Genomic DNA, 23,397 nt, shown 5'->3' on the forward strand with positions numbered 1-23,397 from the left:
CACGTGTGACGAAACCTGGGCGTACCACTTTACACCTGAGACCAAGCAACAATCACGCAAGTGGCGGCATCCTCCATCGCCAAAGCCGTGGAAATTCAAACAAACACAGTCTGCCGGTAAAGTCATGACAACCGTTTTTTGGTATCGGGAAAGGGGAATGTTGGTCGACTTTATGCCCAGCGGGACCACAATTAACGCTGACAGGTACTGTGAGACTCAGAAAAAACTCAAACGGGCAATTGAGAATCGGAGAAGAGGAATGTTGAGCAAGGGCGTACACATTCTCCATGACAACGCTCGCCCACACATCGCTCGGCAAACCGTTGCTCTCATTCAACATTTTCAGTGGAACGTAATCACCCGCCCACCCCATAGTCCTGACTTGGCGCCCAGTGACCATCACCTTTTCCCTAAGTTAAAAGAACATTTGGCCGGAAAGCGATTCAGCTCCGACGACGAGGTGAAAGAAGAGGATCATAACTTTGATATGACATGGACATACAAAAACTGCGACAGCGTCTACAAAAATGCATCGACAAAAATGGTGATTATGACGAAAAATAGCTAAATGTTCAAGCCGTAAACTGATGTAAACCATTGTAAGAATAAACAGGTCTATGCACTTATAAAAAGAAATAGAAGACCTTACTTTTGGAATTATCGTATTATAGCTTACAACTATATTATAAATGACTATGATATCGACAAATCACTATTGGATCAATTATCTCAAACAATATCTGGCTGCACAAAACCAGGTGATAGACAGTGGGAAGATTCAGACCGTCTACAACGGAAATTGCTTTCAAAACATTTTTGTGATCTATTTCAGAATACTGAGAGTCCCATAACGAGTAGAACAGACTGGGGGTATCGAACGTTACAAAGAAAGGCAGCGCGAATGTTAAGGCGTTCATTCACGAGAGAGCGTCTTGGAAATGCTGAGATGTCAAATGGCTCTGAGCACTATAGGACTCAACTTCTGAGGTCATTAGTCCCCTAGAACTTAGAACTAGTTCAACCTAACTAACCTAAGGACATCACAAACATCCATGCCCGAGGCAGGATTCGAACCTGCGACCGTAGCGGTCTTGCGGTTCCAGACTGCAGCGCCTTTAACCGCACGGCCACTTCGGCCGGCTGCTGAGATGTCGAGCTGGCACGCGCTTCAATAGAGATGTAAAGTAACCCAGCAAAAGCCTAGATATGAAGTACCACGAACCCTTCTTGAGCAATCTTTGAATATACTATGAGGTCTTGTGTATCGTTGCCGGCCCACAGTGGGCCAACTTGATTCAAAACCTGACACAACGGAAAAATGAATATAAAACCCTACAAAATTATGTTTCTCTTAGATTCTCTGGGTAGCTGATCAGGGATCTGATATCGAGATCACAAAATTCAAAATGGCGGATCAAAAATAATTGATTAAGTGGGTTCGAGCAAAACTTCGGATATAAAGTTTTATGACGTCGCTGATAACGAACTGGAAGTTGAAATTGCCGAAATGAAATACTTTATTCGATATTTCATACTCTGAAGTCGAAATCATAGTCACATTCGTCGCTTGTGTCACAATTGCTATCAGGAGGGTCGCTGTCGTACTGTCCACCGAGAGAAGTTAGGTGGTGTCTGCTTTTATCTTCTTCAGTTATTTTCTGGTGGTGGTGGTGGTGGGTGGAGTCTGCTTTTATCTTCTTCAGTTATTTTCTGGTGGTGGTGGTGGTGGTGGTGGTGGTGGTGGTGGTGGTGGTGGTGGTAAGTTCCTAAGGGACCAACCTGCTGAGGACAACACACACACCCATTCCTCGAGGAAGGACTCGAACCTCCAACGGGGGTAGCTGCACGAACCGTGGCGAGGCGCCTCAGATCACGCATAATTTTCAGGACTCTCGAGATGAATGGATCCGAAGATGCCAGAAGCCTATGAAATACGACGTGCATCATTTTCTCACGGGAATATTTGGGTGGAAAACTTTCTCGTTAACGCGGGGTATTCTTATTACGAGCTCCCTGCGCGCCTTCAGGTAGCCCACCAATCGGCAAGGGCGCAGCTTCGATTGTGGCATATCCGTGCATCAAAACTATGTAGACTAATGTCGGCATCAGGCATTACTGTAGAATATTGTGAGTCGGTGAAGGTTGCACCCAAATTTCGAAAAATATGTAATATTCTTCGGAGTTCTTGATAGATACGTTACAGTTTTAGAATTATCTATACAAAATTTGGTTAGTTCTGCAGCATTTCGCGAAAAAAATACAATATTACTCGGGGAAATTTTAATCTTGTAAAAAAATTGTCAGTTTGTGAAAAAAAAAATTACGACCACAATTCCGAATAGCACCCCGAGAATTCTACAGAAAACCCTAATAACACTTTTTGTGCGGATAATAGTTTATTAGATACCTGTAATAATGAGGGACCCATTTTTATCGTGTGGCACTGTTGCACGTCCATTAAAAACGTACAAATAAGTGCACGGAAATACATTTGAATCGTTAATTACACCATTAAGATAGTAGGAGAGCCAGTTACAGAAGTGGAGCCACTCAGAGGAAATTTTGTAGCCAAAGACTTCGGATAACGCCGGTAGTAGTTTAGTTTTATGTCGATGCATGACATTGTACCGGTTAAAAATGTCAAAAGTACCTTCTGGAGTGCTACCCATCTTATTTTATCCAGATAACTAGACAAGATCGTTTTCGTATTATTGAACAGGTCACACAAACAATATCTGAAAAATATATCGTCGCTCGATTCACTGTTTACCGTCAACTGTCACGACACTTATCATATAGACATGAGACTGGAATGATAACGCAGCACTCGGCAATAATGTGCCTGTCCAACAGACGCAAGATTTAGCGGAACTAAAGTCGAAACGCGCACTTCTTCTTCTTCTTGTTCTTCTTCCGTTCTTCCTGAGGGTATTTTAGTTCTATCGTTGCAACTACAAGAAAATGTATAGTTTTTTATTGTTATTTATTTATTTATTTATTTTTCACCAGACGCGTTTCGCTTTATTGAGGTAAAGCATCATCAGTGGTGATGATTTTCGCTTGGTTTCTCACCTACATCGGGAAATGTCGTCTGCTAGCACATCTTTCGTGTTTTTCTTCTTTTGACACTAACATTCGTGGTTTAATTTTTATTTGCTTTGCAGAACTACGCAATCTTCACATTTTTCACAGCACACTTTTTCGCACATCACTGTTTTCTGTTGAAGAAGAACTGTAAAGCAGCTACGGACGGTGTGGCCACACAAATGAAGATTTTTCTTGTATTCTGTCCAAGTTTCTGCGACAACTTTCCACATCGTTTATTTTGAAGAGCTGGGTGCTGTTGTTCCATATCTCGTGTCGCGAACAGCTGTGGTTCGGCCATTGATCACAGGATCCGCGTCCTATCTCTGGTTTATTTTTTACGCAATGCTTTATTTAATATAGTGCGCACCATTTAATTACTTGTAAATTATAAACGTGGAATTAAAAATTTCAAAATCAGCAATTAATTATGCATGTTTTGTAACTAATTACCGTTGAACACTTTTCAGTTACAGTGTTAGTACGAGACAGATGGCTCTACCAAAGTTATATAGAAATTATCGCATAGATGTATATGAGTGTGAGCCGAATCGATTTTAAACACATTTCTTCTAAAAAAGGTTTACTTATACATTTTTGCGATTAGATTTACATAGCGCACTCTTTGAGCCTCTACATAATTTTTTTTTCCTCCTCGAGGTAAATTTCTTACGCAGTTAACAATAATTTCGCTGCTGAATAATTCAGTGACGATTACAAAAACTGCGGCAACCAGAAATAACTGAGGATGATCTTAGTTGTTGTTTTCAGTTTGAATAAAACTGTTAGTTCAGAAATGGTTTTGCCTTAGGGAACGGCTCCTATTCCACGTAAGACGTCACATCCGGGAGCAAACATCGTGCGACAAATACGACACACAAGTAACGACACGTATTAGTGTATACAAATGGATACTTAAGCGTCATGGGATACCTGTCACTCATTCACTAATGAATATGATTCGTATTAACATGTCGTGTTACGTGCTGTAGTGTAGCATTGTTAACACTTTTGCGAGGCTATAAATGATACCCCTTCACGAAGTTCTAAGGTGAGTTTTTCCTTTTTTTTTTTCCTCTTCAGTACTTCGTTGCCTGAGTAGTACTACCTCTTTTTTTATTTTTTCCTCAGACTTGCTTTACTTATCTAACTTACCGTAACTGTGTCACCTATTTTGATATATTCTTAAGGATCAGAGCGGACATTACATTTTTCCCGTTAGTGGAGAGGTAAATGAGGATTGGTATCGATATATATTATTAACGATGAATTACTATTTGATTATTAGCAAAACTATGTATTAACCACTGCCAAAATGCATGTAGTTTCAGAAAAAACGTATGAAACTAGAAAACTTTGCATACATAAATATAAAACTGTACTTATGGCTCTGGATACTCTTAATGCATGTCAGTGGACGTATTTTTGCACATTCAAGACACAAAGGAATACGTCATCTAATTTCGTGTCCATCTTTGTTAGCCAAGAGGAACAAAGCTTTCTTCTGGACTTGTGGCCTACTGCGAGTTGTTTGCCGAGGCAGATAGAAAATTCTCTACGGGAACTGTCGTGAATTAAGCCACTGCTGTTTTCTCTGGGTGAATTGTGCTAGAATCACGTTTCCCTCTATGGTAGTATTATTCACGATACGGTGGGTAAACTGGGTTACAAATCTGATTCCCAAATGATGCCTACTGTTGGCTTCTTTTATGTTTCTTGTTTGGAGGTATTACTTTGACGTATCTATAAGAAATTTTAGCGTTTCGTTTTAATTTCGTTATAGCATTCTTCCGCTAAATTTTGAAATACGCCTTTTCTACGTCTAAAACTACTGCCACAGTAGACTTGAGTAGAATGTACATCCGTAAGTTACACCAAGAAGTTACAATGAAACACAGTTTCCTTTCCAAATCGGTCCTCCTTTGGTAGAGCAGTTTCATCTTCGTCCACTGGCGTTTCTGTCCGTGTTAGTATAGTTGTCTCAACCCTTTGTCTAATCAGCACTGCAGAATGAACGGACGGTAGTTTGTTGCTTGTATAAAGTGTTAGAATAGGTACTACCTTAGATCATTGGCATTTTTCAGGAAAGTTAGCCTATTATGGTCAGTAATAATAAGTGCTTACAGGACAAGCCTATGTGTTTCATCTGAAAGTTAGATATTTGATCAATTCCTGGTAAGTGTTGTTTCCAAATTTGATGACAGCTTTTCTGGCTTCCAAGGCTTGTAAGTCCGCGTTTGTTTGATGGTTGTTCTTGTAAAGGTGTTTCTAGTCATATTTTTTCTTATATATCGTGCTTGTAAAAGTCTTCTTTCTTTAGAGAATTTTGATCTTCATACTTCGCGAAAAATTTTTCTACCTTGTCGAGTTCTCTGCATTTCAATCGAAGAGGGAAAAGTTGCCAGTGTCATTGTCGACATTCTTCATGATTGTCAATACACAAACCGAAGAAATTCCAGTCATTCCCTGTAGATCCAATGTTGATTCGGTTTATGGACTTCGCAGACCGAATTCACTAACAGCCCCGACTGACAAACAGGCGTATCAGCTCTATATGATTTCGAATAAAGTCAGAACAATTACTGGATTCTGACCAGTAGCAAATGTACCCAGAGACATTCATGGTGAGGACACGAAATTTTAACAATGACGCTATTTTCAGACTGTTACAAATTTCTCGTGTTACCAGCCAATGTTAGAAACTAACACAAAAATTAATATAGAAATTATTCCCACGTATTGGAACGTTACCTGCCTAACAGCAAATTAATATGCACAATTATCATTCAGACTATACCCTCTCAACTAAATAAGTAGGCAACAGCACCCTGCTATAAAGCTGTAACATTGGTGTATTTGGAGGAGGAGGAGGAGGAGGAGGAGGAGATTTAGTGTTTAACGTCCCGTCGACAACGAGGTCATTAGAAACGGAGCGCAAGCTCGGGTTAGGGAAGGATGGGGAAGGAAATCGGCCGTGCCCTTTCAAAGGATCCATCCCGGCATTTGCCTGAAGCGATTTAGGGAAACCACGGAAAAACCTAAATCAGGATGGCCGGAGACGAGATTGAACCGTCGTCCTCCCGAATGCGAGTGCAGTGTTGGTGTATTTGGAAATTTACATAGTTATTCGATAGATTTGAGTTTTATTTTGCAAGAAACTGCACCCCTTTTCTTGCGCGTTGCCCCCACCCCCTTCCCCCCACCTTCACACACCCATATCTCAGATCAGAGGTACGTTCTTGATTATGACTATCAATGTTCAAATTGTTCAAAAATGGCTCAAATGGCTCTGAGCACTATGCGACTTAACGTCTGAGGTCATCAGTAGCCTAGAATTTAGAACTAATTAAACCTAACTAACCTAAGGACATCACACACATCGATGCCCAGGCAGGATTCGAACCTGCGACCGTAGCGGTCGCTCGGCTCCAGTCTGTAGCGCCTAGAACCGCACGGCCATTCCGGCCGGCGTTCAAATGGTTCAAATGGCTCTAAGCACTATGGGACTTGACATCTGAGGTCATCAGTCCCCTGGACTTAGAACTAAGTAAACCTAATTAACCCAAAGACATCACACACATCCATGCTCGAGGCAGGATTCGAACCTGCGACCGTAGCAGCCGTCTAGTTCCGGACTGAAGCGCCTAGAACCGCTCGGCCACAGCGGCCGGCCTATCAGTGTTCAACTCCAGCAAGTAGGCACCTTACAGAATTAGTCACGGAAAACGCAAGAAAATATTGCGACCCGACATGACGCGAACAAGGCAAAATTTCCACTTGTTTGTCATTGCTGACTTCCCATACGCGACTCTTCTTTCGTCTTAGGTTCTCTGAGAGCTGTCTGCTATGTGTACTCTTCTCATACTATTAGTTTTTAAGCGTCTTTCTCTTATGTAACGGCCTTGCCCCAGAGGTAACACCGGTTCCCGTCAGACCACCGAAGTATAGCGCTGTCGGGCTGGGCTAGCACTTGGAAGGGTAACCATCCGGTCTGCCGAGCGCTGTTGGCAAGCGGGGTGCACTCTGCCCTTGTGAGGCATATTGAGAAGCTACTTGATTGAGAAGCAGCAGCTCCGGTCTCGTAAACTGACATACGGCCGGGAGAACGGTGTGCTGACCACGTTATCCTCCGTAATATCCGCAAACAGTGACGCGTGTGGGCTGATGATGACACGGCGGCCGGTCGGTTCCGTTGGGCCTTCATGACCTGTTCAGGCGGAGTTAAATTTCTCTTACGTACCCCTGTTAAACTTTTATATACCACGTACTTCTGTATGCTATTTTACTTTTAAAACATTGTACTTCGGTCATTATTATTTGCTTCTCCCTACCCCTTCCCCGCCCTCTGTAGGCCTTCACTGTAACCCTCCACTCCCATTGTTAAGCGCCTCCATTTCATGTGTTTCACCAGTGTGCCCGTGCACTTTCTCAACTATAAGCACTTAGTGAAATTTCAATGAAATCTAGACCATTAGAAGCTTAGAGGCGTTGATAAATATAAATGACAGTTGAAAATGTGTGCCCCATCGGGTTCAAATGGCTCTGAGCACTATGGGACTTAACATCTATGGTCATCAGTCCCCTAGAACTTAGAACTACTTAAACCTAACTAACCTAAGGACAGCACACAACACCCAGCCATCACGAGGCAGAGAAAATCCCTGGCCCCGCCGGGAATCGAACCCGGGAACGCCCCATCGGGACTCGAACCCGGGATCTCGCGCTTACATGGCAGACGCCATCTTCATATAAACACTTAAGCTCTAGTTGTAGACTTCATTTTCATAAATCGTGGAGGAGTCATATAACACTATTTATTTTAAACGTCCGTTCTTCGACCCTTTTTGTTGTTACTTTCTTCGTCATACAGCTTATTTAATTTTTGTCAATATTATTGTAGCCTCCAGGTTATGCCGTTTGTTGGACTGCAGATAAATGATTAGAGTTGCAATTCTCCGTTGTAGGTAGAACGGCAACCAGTATGCATTAGCGTTGTTCATACTAGTTATCACCTCTGGAAAGGTAAATAAAGGGCGTGAACAGCGCCAGGTGATGAGTGTTTACTGAAGGACGCAGAGATGCCGCGTATTCGTGTGAGACGAGCTTATCAATACATGGCAGAGCTTGAAAGGGGCTTCATTGTCGACATCCATTTGTCCAGCTAGTCGAACCGTGCAATATCCATATTTGTGGGCATTTGGATGTGACAGCGCGCCGATACTGGACTGCACGAGAACTTGAGCATTCTCATCGTAAAGATGTCGGTCGACTACATCTGACAACCACACACACACACACACACACACACACACACACACACCCATATATATATATATATATATATATATATATATATATATATATATATATATATATTTGTCATCAGTCTACTGACTGGTTTGATGCGGCCCGCCACGAATTCCTTTCCTGTGCTAACCTCTTCATCTCAGAGTAGCACTTGCAACCTACGTCCTCAATTATTTGCTTGACGTATTCCAATCTCTGTCTTCCTCTACAGTTTTTGCCCTCTACAGCTCCCTCTAGTACCATGCAAGTCATTCCATCATGTCTTAGCAGATGTCCTATCATCCTGTCCCTTCTCCTTATCAGTGTTTTCCACATATTCCTTTCATCTCCGATTCTGCGTAGAACCTCCTCATTCCTTACCTTATCAGTCCACCTAATTTTCAACATTCGTCTATAGCACCACATCTTAAATGCTTCGATTCTCTTCTGCTCCGGTTTTCCCACAGTCCATGTTTCACTACCATGCAATGCTGTACTTCAGACGTACATCCTCAGAAATTTCTTTCTCAAATTAAGGCCGGTATTCGATATTGGTAGACTTCTCTTGGTCAGAAATGCATTTTTTACCATAGCGAGTCTGCTTTTGATGTCCTCCTTGCTCCGTCCGTCATTGGTTATTTTACTCCCTAGGTAGCAGAATTCCTTAACTTCATTGACTTCGTGACCAAAAATCCTGATGTTAAGTTTCTCGCTGTTCTCATTTCTACTACTTCTCATTACCTTCGTCTTTCTCCGATTTACTCTCAAACCATACTGTGTACTCATTAGACTGTTCATTCCGTTCAGCAGATCATTTAATTCTTCTTCACTTTCACTCAGGATAGCAATGTCATCAGCGAATCATATCATTGATATCCTTTCACCTTGTATTTTAATTCCACTCCTGAACCTTTCTTTTATTTCCATCATTGCTTCCTCGATGTACAGATTGAAGAGGAGGGGCGAAAGGCTACAGCCTTGTCTTACACCCTTCTTAATACGAGCACTTCGTTCTTGATCGTCCACTCTTATTATTCCCTCTTGGTTGTTGTACATATTGTATATGACCCGTCTGTCCCTATAACTTACCCCTACTTTTTTCAGAATCTCGAACAGCTTGCACCATTTTATATTGTCAAACGCTTTTTCCAGGTCGACAAATCCTATGAAAGTGTCTTGATTTTTCTTTAGCCTTGCTTCCATTATTAGCCGTAACGTCAGAATTGCCTCTCTCGTCCCTTTACTTTTCCTAAAGCCAAACTGATCGTCACCTAGCGCATTCTCAATTTTCTTTTCCATTCTTCTGTATATTATTCTTGTAAGCAGCTTCGATGCATGAGCTGTTAGGCTGATTGTGCGATAATTCTCGTACTTGTCAGCTCTTGCCGTCTTCGGAATTGTGTCGAGGATGCTTTTCCGAAAGTCAGATGGTATATCGCCAGACTCGTATATTCTACACACCAACGTGAATAGTCGTTTTGTTGCCACTTCCCCCAATGATTTTAGAAATTCTGATGGAATGTTATCCATCCCTTCTGCCTTATTTGATCGTAAGTCCTCCAAAGCTCTTTTAAATTCCGTATCTAATACTGGATCCCCTATCTCTTCTAAATCGACTCCTGTTTCTTCTTCTATCACATCAGACAAATCTTCACCCTCATAGAGGCTTTCAATGTATTCTTTCCACCTATCTGCTCTCTCCTCTGTATTTAACAATGGAATTCCCGTTGCACTCTTAATGTTACCACCGTTGCTTTTAATGTCACCAAAGGTTGTTTTGACTTTCCTGTATGCTGAGTCTGTCCTTCCGACAATCATATCTTTTTCGATGTCTTCACATTTTTCCTGCAGCCATTTCGTCTTAGCTTCCCTGCAATTCCTATTTATTTCATTCCTCAGCGACTTGTATTTCTGTATTCCTGATTTTCCCGGAACATGTTTGTACTTCCTCCTTTCATCAATCAACTGAAGTATTTCTTCTGCTACCCATGGTTTCTCCGCAGCTACCTTCTTTGTACCTATGTTTTCCTTCCCAACTTCTGTGATGGCCCTTTTTAGAGATGTCCATCCCTCTTCAACTGTACTGCCTACTGCGCTATTCCTTATTGCTGTATCTATAGCGTTAGAGAACTTCAAACGTATCTCGTCATTCCTTAGTACTTCCGTAGCCCACTTCTTTACGTATTGATTCTTCCTGACTAATGTCTTGAACTTCAGCCTACTCTTCATCACTATTATATTGTGATCTGAGTCTATATCTGCTCCTGGGTACGCCTTACAATCCAGTATCTTATTTCGGAATCTCTGTCTGACCATGATGTAATCTAATATATATATATATATATATATATATATATATATATATATATATGCCCGAGAGAGGACTCGGGATTCGAACCTCCTGCGGGAGGGGCTGCGCAATCCGTGACGTGAGGCCTCAAACCGCGTCTGCATTCCGCGAGGCGGCTACGGCTCAAACCCGCATCCAGCCGTCCTGATTTAAGTTTTCCGTGATTTCCCTACATTGCTCCCGGCAAATGTCGGGATGGTTCCTTTCAAAGAGCACGGCTGACTTTCTACCTCATCCTTACCTAATCCGATGGGATCAGTGACCTCGGTGTTTGGTCTCCAACCAACCAACCAACCAGACCCTCCACATCCACAGGAGCCACCCTAGAACAGGTAATGGACTCAGTGTAACATACTGTGAAATACCTCATCATTGGTTGAAGACTAGCAGCAGACAGACAAGGGAATTACCGACCCATGCGTACGCCGCTGTTAACACAGGACAAACAGCTGCGTTTGGATTGGTGCTGTGACCGGGAAGCATAGGCTGCTGAGGGAAGGTGTCGTACTGTGTTCAGCGATGAATCGCCGTTCTGCATAACTCCGGATGATCATCGTCGGCGTGAATGGCGGCGACTTGGAGGAAGGTCCCACCCTTCCAATGTTTTGGACAGGCACAGTGGTGTTACTCCTGGCTTTATGGTGTGGGAAGCCACCGGGTATGACTCCAAGTCAAAGCTGATAGTGATTGAGAGTACGTCATGGACATCCTGGGTCCTCATGTGTTACCTCTTGCTCAACACTGTCGCGGTACCATTTTTCAACAGGACAATGCTTGTCCACGTGGAACGTGTATTTATGAACTGTCTGTGTGACGTTGAGGTACTCTCACGGGCAGCAAGATCGCCCAGTCCGTCCGCAATAGACCACGCGTGAGACCACCTTGGACTTTAACTTCTTTCCAGTACTCGTATCCAGGATATGAAGGATCAGTTATAATAGTTGTGGGCCGGCTTGTCTCAGGAAAGGACACAACGGCTTTATGACACCTTTCCCAGCCGAATCAGTGCATGCATACAGGGCAGAGAGTGTGCAACATCAACATTATGAAGTATCTCGAGGAGAACGGTCTACTGTTACACAGTCAACACGGAATTAGGAAACATCGTTATTGTGAAACACAACTAGCTCTTTACTTACACGAAGTGCTGAGAGTTATGACAAGGGATTTCAAATTGATTCCGTATTACAATATTCCCAGAAGGCTTTTGACACTGTACCAAACAAGCGGCTTTTGGTGAAATCGCGTGCTTGTGGAATATCGTCTCTGTTATGTGACTGGATTCGTGATTTCCTGTCAGAGAACTCACAGCTCGTACTAACAGACTGAAAGTCATCGACTTCTGGCGTTCCCAAGGCCCTTTTGCTGTTCCTTATAAACATAAACAATTCAAGACACCACCTGAGCAGCCGTCTTAGATTGTTTGCAGATGATACTGTCGTTTATCAACTAGTGAAGTCATCAGAAGATCAAAACAAATTGAAAAACGATTTAGAAAAGATATCTGTATGGTGTAAAAATTGGCAACTGCCCTTAAATAACGAAAAGTGTGAGGTCATCCAAATCAGTGCTACAAGGAATCCGTTAAATTTCGCTTACACGATAAAGCAGTCAAATCTAAAGGCCGTAAATTCAACCGTAAATTCAACTAAATACCTAGGAATTACAATTACAAACGACATAAAGTGGAAGGAACACATAGAAAATGTTGTGGGGAAGGCTAACCAAAGACTGCGTTTTATTGGCAGGACACTTAGAAAATGTAACAGATCTATTAAGGAGACTGCCTACACTACGTTTGTCCGTCCTCTTTTAGAATACTTCTGCGCCGTGTGGGATCCGTATCAGCTAGAACTGACCGAGTACATCGAAAAAGTTCAAAGTAGGGCAGCACATTTTGTATTATCGCGAAATAGTGGAGAGAGTGTCACTTAAATGACACGGGATTTGGGGTGGACATCATTAAAACAAAGGCGTTTATTGTAGCGGCAGAATATTCTCACGAAATATTTTGTTGATGCCGAGCTACATAGGGAGGAACTATAATCATAATAAAATAAGAGAAATCAGAGCACGCAAGGAAAGATACAATTAGTGGTTTTTTCCGCATGCTGTACGTCATTGAAATAATAGAGAATTAATGTGAAGGTGGTTCAATGAACCCTCTCCCAGGCACTTGAATGTGACTTGCAGAGTATCGATGTAGACGGAGATGTAGATGTAGATGCTAGTAAGTTAGCACACGCCGCAAGTTCTTTGCGATTTTTCCTCGTTTTTGTAATCTGCGGAGTATGATCACATATCATCTCAACCAGTGAAATTTAATTTCGTTTCCTCCTCCTCTTCTCAATGTTTCATTTTATCGGTCAGTTTACACGACTAAATGCAAAATTTCACTGCTTGGAGAGCGCTTCTGTATAATCAGTAAAAGAGCTGTTTCGTCTGTTGCCGATGTTTCAACAAGTCTTTTCCGATTCGTTAACACAGGTTATTACACTAACTTGAATGTAAAAGCATTATGCTTTACGGTCACTACCTTGCTATTCTATGTGGTTAGATTTCAGTCCATTTACACGCCTCACGTCGTGAAAACTGTGCAGCCATATCTTTATTTCAATGTTTAATTTTTTTGAGCGTACGACAGATACACATTCATCTGTCTTGTGTGTTAAACTGTGAGCTTTACTGGTCAGTCCTACAGCGTTCGGTCACGCGTGTCGCATTTATACGGAGATTGAAATTGCAGAATATATTCACAGATAACAAACAGAACGTTACGCTACATCCGTTTGCGTCATTAATCCTTTTACAAAAGAGAGCGCTCCGTAGAGATTGCTGTGTCGTGTTGGCATAACCTCCCACACAGATGCTTCTGCGACTTCCAACTGCTGTCTCTCAATCGGAAACTGACCTAAACGCTGAGCACCAAGTTAATAAATGATGAACAAATATTAACACAGTAACGTGCGTCAGCGTGTATCACCTGGGACAACCTCTGGATATAAGAGCTACGTGAGGAGTGGTGTAAAGGAAGATTTCGTAATTAATCTATTTAAGGAAGAAGGAAGGAATGTTAGGGTTTAACGTTCCGTCGATGACGAGGTCATTAGGGACAGAGCACAAGCTCGAATTCTTTATAGGATGGAGTAAGAAATCGAGTGTGCCCTTTCTAAGCAACCATTCCGGCACATACGTGAAGCGATTTAGGGAAATCACAGGAAACCTAAATAAGGATGATCGGATGCGGATTTGAACCTTCGTCCTCCCGAAAGTATGTCCAGTGTGCTAGCCACTGCGTCAGCTTGCTCGGTATATCTCTTTAAGCTGACGCATTATTAGTGTATGTTCCATATGTCTAGAAAGCATCGTTCACCTTTAACCCAACTTCGTTTATAAAAACTATTTATAATCTGAAAAAAAATGTAGGTATGAAACATGCCCAACACCGGAAGTGGTGTATGTGGAAAGGGGTAATGTGTAAAATGAAACGAAATGATCGTATGGCATTGTTGGCCGGGAGGCTCCATGCGGGTTAGTTTGGCCGGCGTTTTGCAAGTCCTTTTTAGTTGACGTCATTTCGGCGACTTGCGGGTCAGTGATGATGAAGGACAGACAACACCCAGTCTCCTGTCGGGAATCGAACACGGGCCACCTGCGTGGTAGGTGGAAACGCTACCGCTACGCTACGGAGGCGGACGGTAAACATAATCTACCACACTGATATAAACTCGAATCTATAGTTTTCTCTGGCGATAGAGCTCTGTAGAAAGTTCGTTTTAATAACCAACCCTCGTAGGATGTACAAGATCCAGCTCATTGACACCGCATCGCCTTCTGCTCTTCAGCTACTGTTCTATGGAATCTCGGCCAGCCAAACCTTTGCAACGACACAGTATTATGTACAAGAGGACAAGGGCCACGGATTTAACATAACCAAACCGAAAAATAATAGAATGAAAGTGTATACCATCCATACCATTCGTTCCGACAGATGACCCTTTTTCGGCTTTGAGATTTTTCTGTCTCCAGCGACACTTATGTTCTCGATCAACGGTCTATAAAAGATTGACGAGTCCATTCAATGCACGGACAACGTTATGTTGCTTTCTCAGGCAATTTTACGCAAGAATTTACTTACGTTTGCTTGTGGAGAACAATATGAAATTTCGTATTAAATAATCTGTGCGTTAAATGTTACGTGTTCAGTGCTAAAGTGAATTTTGATCATCCGAATGTGACGCATTGCCAACGCATAGGGAGAAAATGAGTGAACTATATGAAATAAAATCGTCGTAACTTCTGAACGGTTTGCGTTAGGACGTTCTAAATGCGCGGTTGGCCGCGGGGCATGATGGAAATTAGTATGCTTGTGCGCAGGACGAAGCCCGCTTTCACTTGGATGGGTTCATCAATAAGCAAATTTGACGCATTTCGGGGACTGAGAATCCGCATTTCGCGATCGAGAAGTCTCTTCACCCTCAACGCGTGACTGTGTGGCGTCCAACGTCCAGTCACGGAATACTCGGTGCGATATTCCTTGATGGCACGGTGACTACCGAACAGTACGTGAAGGTTTTGGAAGATGATTTCATCCACATTATGCAAAGTGGAGCTCGACCCCGTCGAAGCAGGAAAGTGTTTGACGTGCCGGAGGAGCACTTTGGGGACCGCATTCTGGCTTTGGGGTACCCAGAGACCATTGGCATGGGCCTCAATTGGCCGCGATATTCTCTGGATCTGAACACATGTGACGCCATTTGTGGGGCTATATTAAAGGCAAGGTGTACAGCAATAGGCCCAAAACCATTGCTGAGCTGAAAACAGCCGTTCAGAAGATCACAGGCAGCATCGATGTTTCGACACTGCAGCGGGTCATGCAGAATTTCGCCACGTCATCGCCAATCGTGGCGGGAATATAGAACATGTCATAACCCAAATCCGAAAATCTGTAGTGAAGTTTACCTGTTGAATAAACTATGAACACTCCATATTTTGTAATTTGCGTTTTTTTTCATATAGTTGTCACCCTGTGTGTGCTGAGAAGGGCGAAAAATGGGTACCCAATGACCTAGGCTAGGGTTGCGCAGTACCAAAACTACGATTCGGTAGTTGTGCTACAGTACATAAATGGCGTAGTAAATGGATGAATTACCAGTAGTATTGGCAGCATTGATAAGGAAAGAAACATAAATGAATGTGTGCGAGAGAAAGGGGGAGCCGACGACTTCTTTTTGTTTGTTGTTTCTTTGTTTTGCACAGAAATCTACTCTGTACGAATCAGCATGGGTTTCGATAAAGACGGTCGTGTGAAACCCAGTTCGCGCTATTCGTCCACGAGACTCAGAGGGCCATAGACACGGGTTCACAGGTAGATGCCGTGTTTCTTGACTTCCGCAAGGCGTTTAATACAGTTCCCCGCAGTCGTTTAATGAACAAAGGAAGAGCATATCGACTATCACATCAATTATGTGATTGGATTGAAGAGTTCCTAGATAACAGAATGCAGCATGTCATTCTCAATGGAGAGAAGTCTTCCGAAGTAAGAGTGATTTCAGGTTTGCCGCAAGGGAGTGTCGTAGGACCGTTGCTATTCACAATTTATATAAATGACCTTGTGGATAACATCGGAAGTTCACTGAGGATTTTTGCGGATGATGCTGTAGTATATCGAGAGGTTGTAACTATCGAAAATTGTACTGAAATGCAGGAGGATCTGCAACGAATTGGTGCATGGAGCAGGGAATAGCAACTGAATCGCAATGTATGGTTCAAATGGCTCTGAGCACTATGGGACTCGACTTCTGAGGTAATTAGTCCCCTGGAACTTAGAACTAGTTAAACCTAACTATCCTAAGGACATCACACACATCGATGCCCGAGGCAGGATTCGAACCTGCGACCGTAGCGGTCTCGCGGTTCCAGACTGCAGCGCCTAGAACCGCACGGCCACTTCGGCCGGCAATCTCAATGTAGACAAGTGTAATGTGCTGCGAATATATACAAAGAAAGATCCTTTATCATTTACCTAGAATATAGCAGGTCAGCAACTGGAAGCAGTTAATTCCATAAATTATCTGGGAGTATGCATTAGGAGTGATTTAAAATGGAATGACCATATAAAATTAATCGTCGGTAAAGCAGATGCCAGACTGAGATTCATTGGAAGAATCCTAAGGAAATGCAGTCCGAAAACAAAGGAAGTAGGTTACAGTACACTTGTTCACCCACTGCTTGAATACTGCTCACCGGTGTGGGATCCGTACCAGATAGAGAAGATCCAACGGAGAGCAGGGCGCTTCATTACAGGATCATGTAGTAACCGCGAAAGCGTTACTGAGATGATAGATGAACTCAAGTGGAAGACTCTGCAAGGGAGACGCTCAGTAGCTCGGTACAGGCTTTTGTTGAAGTTTCGAGAACATACCTTCACCGTGGAGTCAAGCAGTATATTGCTCCCTCCTACGCATATTTCGCGAAGAGACCATGAGGATAAAACCAGAGAGATTAGAGCCTACACAGAGGCATACCGGCAATATTTCTGTCCACGAATAATACGAGACTGGAATAGAAAGGAGAATCGATAGAGGTACTCAAGGTACCCTCTGCCACACACCGTCAGGTGGCTTGCGGAGTATGGATGTAGATGTAGATGAAAGTGTCCCGAGCACAATTCAAGCCGTCAAAGACGAAAGGGTAACAAATCCCACGTTAACGTCTAGTTACAGGTGCCCAAATACTTTTGATCCGATAGTATATAGTTACTGGCATATTTAGTGTGTGTACTTTGTTCGTTCCTATTTGGCTAAGACACTTCATTGCCACTCCGCTCACGGTGACAACACGGCATGTGCCATAACCCGATTTCGCAGGAATTTCGCTCAGTGAAAGAGGGGTCAAAATAATCGAAAACGTGCCTCGTCTTATCCACAGACACTCTATAGTTCTGAGTAAACGACGATCAAAGTTTTCGAGGTACTTTATGTGCCTTTTAGCGAGTAAGTAGTTCGATCGAAGCGGAGGCACAGTAGATAGCGCCGCGGCTTCACACTTTTGCGCCCCGTATTCGAAAACCGATAATTTTTATTTTCATTTATCTGTTCATGTCCGTACAAGATTATCCACGATATTTTCCAAAACATATAGAAATAACGCTGTTCTTATTTGTCTACTAACTGTATATCTGGTGAATGAATAGAAAAAGAAAAAAAATGTGAGAGAATTGTTTGAAATTATTTTTGGTGGAATATATTGATTCATAATTAACTGCAAGCGTCTGTTTTCAGTAAAGCGATCCGTTACGCGTGGTCCGAAATTGTTTTTGCTGAAATTCCTTGACTCATAATCACCTTGACTAATAATCAACTGCAAGCGCCTATTTTCAGTAATTTGATCCGTTATGTATGGTTTGCCGAGAAATTATTGCCATCCAATGAAATCTTCAGCAATGTTAACGACGTTTCATTTTCGTGTAAGATTCGTACAAGAAATGTAAAATGGTTCAAATGACTCTGAGAACTATTAGACTTAACTTCTGAGGTCATCAGTTGCCTAGAACTTAGAACTAATTAAACCTAACTAACCTAAGGACATCACACACATCCATGCCCGAGGCAGGATTCGAACCTGCGACCGTAGCGATCGCTCGGTTCCAGACTGTAGCGCCTAGAACCGCACGGCCACTCTGGCCGGCGCAAGAAATGTAACTCTGGCAAACATGCCTTGGAGCGATACTCGTGGTGTTCAGAATTTTCTAGGTTTTCAGAGTTTCTATGATCGTTATTATCCAAGGGATCTACCAAACCTTCCTGTAGAATAAACTTAATAATAAAATATAAGAATTGATATAAAAATGAAACATAATAGTACGAGATTTTAAAAAGGTTGTAGCCCTCGAAATACCATACACATATATACATTACTGGCCATTAAAATTGCTACACCACGAAGATGACGTGCTACAGACGCGAAATTTAACCGACAGGAAGAACATACTGTGATATGCAAATTATTAGCTTTTCAGAGCATTCACACAAGGTTGGCGCCGGTGGAGACACCTACAACGTGATGACATGAGGAAAGTTTCCTACCGATTTCTCATACACTAACAGCAGTTGATCGGCGTTGCCTGGTGAATCGTTGTTGCGATGCCTCGTGTAAGGAGGAGAAATGCGTACCATCACGTTTACGACTTTGATAAAGGTCGGATTGTAGCCTATGGCGATTGCGGTTTATCGTATTGCGACATTGCTGCTCGCGTTGGTCGAGATCCAATGACTGTTACCAGAATATGGAATCGGTGGGTTCAGGCGGGTAATACGGAACGCCGTGCTGGATCCCAACGGCCTCGTATCACTAGCAGTCGAGATGACAGGCATCTTATTCGCATGGCTGTAACGGATCGTGCAGCCACGTCTCGATCCCTGAGTCAACAGATGGGAACGTTTGCAAGGCAACAACCATCTGCACGAACAGTTCGACGACGTTTGCAGCAGCATGGACTATCAGCTCAGAGACCATGGCTGCGGTTACCCTTGACACTGCATCACAGACAGGAGCGCCTGCGATGGTGTACTCAGCGAGGAACCTGGGTGCACGAATGGCAAAACGTCATTTTTTAGGATGAATCCAGGTTCTGTTTACAGCATCATGATGGTCGAATACGTGTTTAGCGACATCGCGGTAAACGCAAATTGGAAGCGTGTATTTGTCCTCGCCATACTGGCGTATTACCCGGCGTGATGGTATGGGGTGCCATTGGTTACACGTCTCGGTCACCTCTTGTTCACATTGACGGCACTTTGAACAGTGGACGTTGCATTTCAGATGTGTTACGACCCGTGGCTCTACCCTTCATTCGATCCCTGCGAAACCCTACATTTCAGCAGGATAATGCACGACCGCATGTTGCAGGTCCTGTACGGGCCTTTCTGGATACAGAAAATGCTCTACTGCTGCCCTGGCCAGCACATTCTCCAGATCTTTCACCAACTGAAAACGTCTGGGCAACTGGCTCGTCACAATACGCTAGTCACTACTCTTGATGAACTGTGGTATCGTATGGAAGCTGCACGGGAAGCTATACATGTACACGCCATCCAAGCTCTGTTTGACTCAATGCCCAGGCGTATCAAGGCCGTTATTACGGCCAGAGGTGGTTGCTCTGGGTACTGATTTCTCAGGATCTATGCACCCAAACTGCGTGAAAATGTAATCACATGTCAGTTCTAGTATAATATATTTGTTCAATGAATACCCGTTTATCATCTGTATTTCTTCTTTGTGTAGTAATTATAATGGCCAGTAGTGTAGTATGTAATACATGTATGATACTTGTATAATTAATATTACGCCCTTGTATCCCCAAAATTGGTAAAAAACATTCGTGTAGTAGCGGACATGGGTAGATAAATGAGTAAAATAAAATAAAAAGGATAACGGGTTTCGAATACTGGGAGCAAAACAAATGCCGCGACGCTAACCACTCTGCTACAATTCCGGCTGAGACTATCACGTGCTAAAAGACTTCTAAAATGCTGCTAATACTTTGACGTCGTTCTCTCAGAAACGATTCAGTATCTACGGATAACCGGAGATACGTGTTCGCTTACTTTGTCTCTTCTTCCACTGACCGAAGTTTCTGGGAAATCGGGTTATGGCACACGCCGTGTTCTCCTCGACAGCACAGCGTCCTTTGCTAGCGTGGTTTGCCCACCGTCGACTTACTCAACTTTTTAACATTTTGCTCGCACGTTCCGTAACATTTTCTGCCCTTCTGTAACTTCTTTCTCCGTATCTCCACTAAACTAAGTGAGTAGTAAGTCTTTGCAGTCGCAGGAGACTGCATTTTTCTCGATCACTTTGCGTGCTTGCGCTGCTGCTCTGAACTCTAATGTGGCTGTACACAACAGGAGATTGCGTCAGTTCTCGCTACGGTCAGGACTGCTATTTAATCTCCATGTTTATTTTCTTTCCTCGGTTTCAGTATACGCCCGAGCGAGCTACCGCCGCGTGGCATGCTGGTGTGGTGTTCCAAGTCAAACATAGCTACTACAGATCGGAGACTTCGCGAGGCGGAGTAAACACGGAGCCTCTCGCCTGGGTAGGCGCTCCGGCGACGCGTATTCTACCTGGCGCACAACGCGTGGAGACTTCCAGCCGGCGCGGCACCGCAGCGGTCCGGTTCGCGGGGCGACTTTGCATCCGCGTAGGCAGATGCGTCCGCTGCTGACTAATTTAAGGCGCTCAGCGCGGGCGTCCGAGGCGGCCCGCCAGACGCCGCGCTCCGCGGCTCTCATAAATCTTTCAAGGATTTCCAGAGTCAGCCGGAGCAGGCAGCCGCGGCGGTAATCCTCCAAGACGGGCTGCTCGGCGCCGCGCCGACAGTGTTTACCGTGAGAGGGCGCAGCATTTCCAGCCCCGGCCGTGGCTGCAGCGCCGGAGCTGGAGACGGCTCGTTATCTGGAAGGACTGGAGCATTCTGCGCTCCGGTGATCCTTCTGCCGACCGCCCTTCTAAATATTACATGGCCGGTCGTTGGCCGGCCGACCAGGCTCTCGACCTCCCGTCGCGTGCGACTTTCCTGGTGAGGACCTCTAACGAGCTCCGCCCGAGACGGCGACTTCGCCCCGCTCCGCTGTAGCTGCGCGCAGAAGTCACACAGCTGCTGAATGTCGGAGAAAAGGGCCTCGGAATGACTTGAAACTTCTGTTCTTCGCAACCTGTCGAAACCTCTTCTACGAAACACTACTCGACAAGCCAGCGACAGGGGCACCATTCCTTCGAATGTCCTGGAGGACGCACCTCATGGATAACACTGCAATATATGAGTTAATGGTCCTCCACAGTCCCGCACGAATTATTGTTCTCTCCATATAAAGGTCAGCGCACACCTTAATAACAGTGGATGGGAACTCAACAGCAACGCAAGTTTTGTACCGCGTATGGTTACTGGATTATTTTAGTATACGATGAAAGTGAAGTGACCTCCTTTTCTTATTCGCTGTGTCATACTTAATATCTGTACACTCAATATTTTTCAAACAGAAGTCTTCAGTACCTACGCCACGTACGTTCTGAGTACAAGCAATGTAAACTTTATACAGGGTGGGGTCCATTGACTGGACCAAATATTTCACGAAATAAGCATCCAACGAAAAAACTACAAATAACGAAACTCGTCTAGCTTGATGGGGGGGGGGGGGGGGGGGGACCAGATGGCGCTATGGTTGGCCCGCTAGATAACGCTGCCATACGTCAAACGGATATCAACTGCGTTTTTTTTAAAATAGGAACCCCCATTTTTTATTGCATATTCGTACAGTGCGTAAAGAAATATGAATGTTTTAGTTGGGCCATTTTTTTCGCTTTGTGACAGATGGCGCTGTCATAGTCACAAACGTATAAGTACGTGGTATCACGTAACATTCCGCCAGTGCGGACGGTATTTGTTTCGTGATACATTACCCGTGTTACAACGGACCGTTTACCAATTGCGGAAAAGGTCAATATCGTGTTGATGTATGGCTATTGTGATCAAAATGCCCAACGGGCGTGTGCTATGTATACTGCTCTGTATCCTGGACGACATCATCCAAGTCTCCGGACCGTTCGCCGGATAGTTACGTTATTTAAGGAAACAGGAAGTGTTCAGCCACATGTGAAACGTCAACCATGACCTGCAACAAATGATGATGCCCAAGTAGGTGTTTTAGCTGCTGTCGCGGCTAATCCGCACATCAGTAGCAGCCAAATTGCGCGAGAATCGGAAATCTCAAAACACGTCGGTTTTGAGAATGCTACATCAACATCGATTGCACCCGTACCATATTTGTATGCACCAGGAATTGCATGGCGACGACTTTGAACGTCGTGTACAGTTTTGCCATTGGGAACAAGAGAAATTACGGGACGATGACAGATGTTTTCCACGCGTTCTATTTAGCGACGAAGCGTCATTCACCAACAGCGGTAACATAAACCGGGATAATATGCACTATTGGGCAACGGAAAATCCACGATGGCTGCGACAAGAGGAACATCAGCCACCTTGGCGGGTTAATGTAAATTGCGACATTATGGGAGGAAGGATAATTGGCCCCCATTTTATCGATGGCAATCTAAATGGTGCAATGTATGCTGATTTCCTAAGTAATGTTCTACCGATGTTACTACAAGATTTTTCACTGCATGACAGAATGGCGATGTACTTCCAGCATGATGGATGTCCGGCACATAGCTCGCGTGCGGTTGAAGCGGTATAGAATAGCATATTATATGACAGGTGGATTTGTCGTCGAAGCACCATACCATGGCCCGCACGTTCACCGGATCTGACGTCACCGGATTTCTTTCTGTGGGGAAAGTTGAAGATATTTGCTATCGTGATCCACCGACAACGCCTGACAGCATGCGTCAGTGCATTGTCAATGCATGTGCGAGCATTACGGAAGGCGAACTACACGCTGTTGAGAGGAAAGTCGTTACACGTATCTACAAACGCGTTGAGGTTGACGGACATCATTTTGAGCATTTATTGCATGAATGTGGTATTTACAGGTAATCACGCTGTAACAGCATGCGTTCTCAGAAATGATAAGTTCACAAAGGTACATGTATCACATTGGAACAACCGAAATAAAATGTTCAAACGTACCTACGTTCTGTATTTCAAATTAAAA

The 23,397-nt window shown here is 43.7% G+C and overlaps 2 protein-coding genes across 4 annotated transcripts in view; both read right to left on the minus strand.

Annotated features, from left to right (window-relative positions):
• Positions 1 to 23,397, minus strand: part of LOC126188238 (UDP-glycosyltransferase UGT5-like) — a 328,602-nt gene that overhangs the window by 78,303 nt on the left and 226,902 nt on the right. The window lies entirely within an intron of this gene.
• LOC126188426 (protein naked cuticle homolog 1-like) lies at positions 1,648 to 21,494 on the minus strand. Its single transcript, XM_049930029.1, has 2 exons — positions 21,111 to 21,494; positions 1,648 to 1,779 (listed from the first exon to the last, which is right to left on the minus strand). The coding sequence occupies exons 1-2, from the start codon at positions 21,492 to 21,494 to the stop codon at positions 1,648 to 1,650; spliced, it is 516 nt and encodes a 171-aa protein (XP_049785986.1).

This window comes from Schistocerca cancellata, chromosome 5, assembly GCF_023864275.1.
Source record: "Schistocerca cancellata isolate TAMUIC-IGC-003103 chromosome 5, iqSchCanc2.1, whole genome shotgun sequence".
Taxonomy (NCBI): Eukaryota; Metazoa; Arthropoda; class Insecta; order Orthoptera; family Acrididae; genus Schistocerca; species Schistocerca cancellata.

Bases quoted from the DNA above. Each gene is read 5' to 3' on its own strand.
- LOC126188426 (XM_049930029.1), bottom strand. From the start codon at position 21,494: ATGGTGCCCCTGTCGCTGGCTTGTCGAGTAGTGTTTCGTAGAAGAGGT. The intron at 1,780-21,110 runs GTAAACACTGTC...TGTCCTCAGCAG, and splicing joins AAATGCTGCGCCCTCTCACG to GTTGGTCCCTTAGGAACTTA.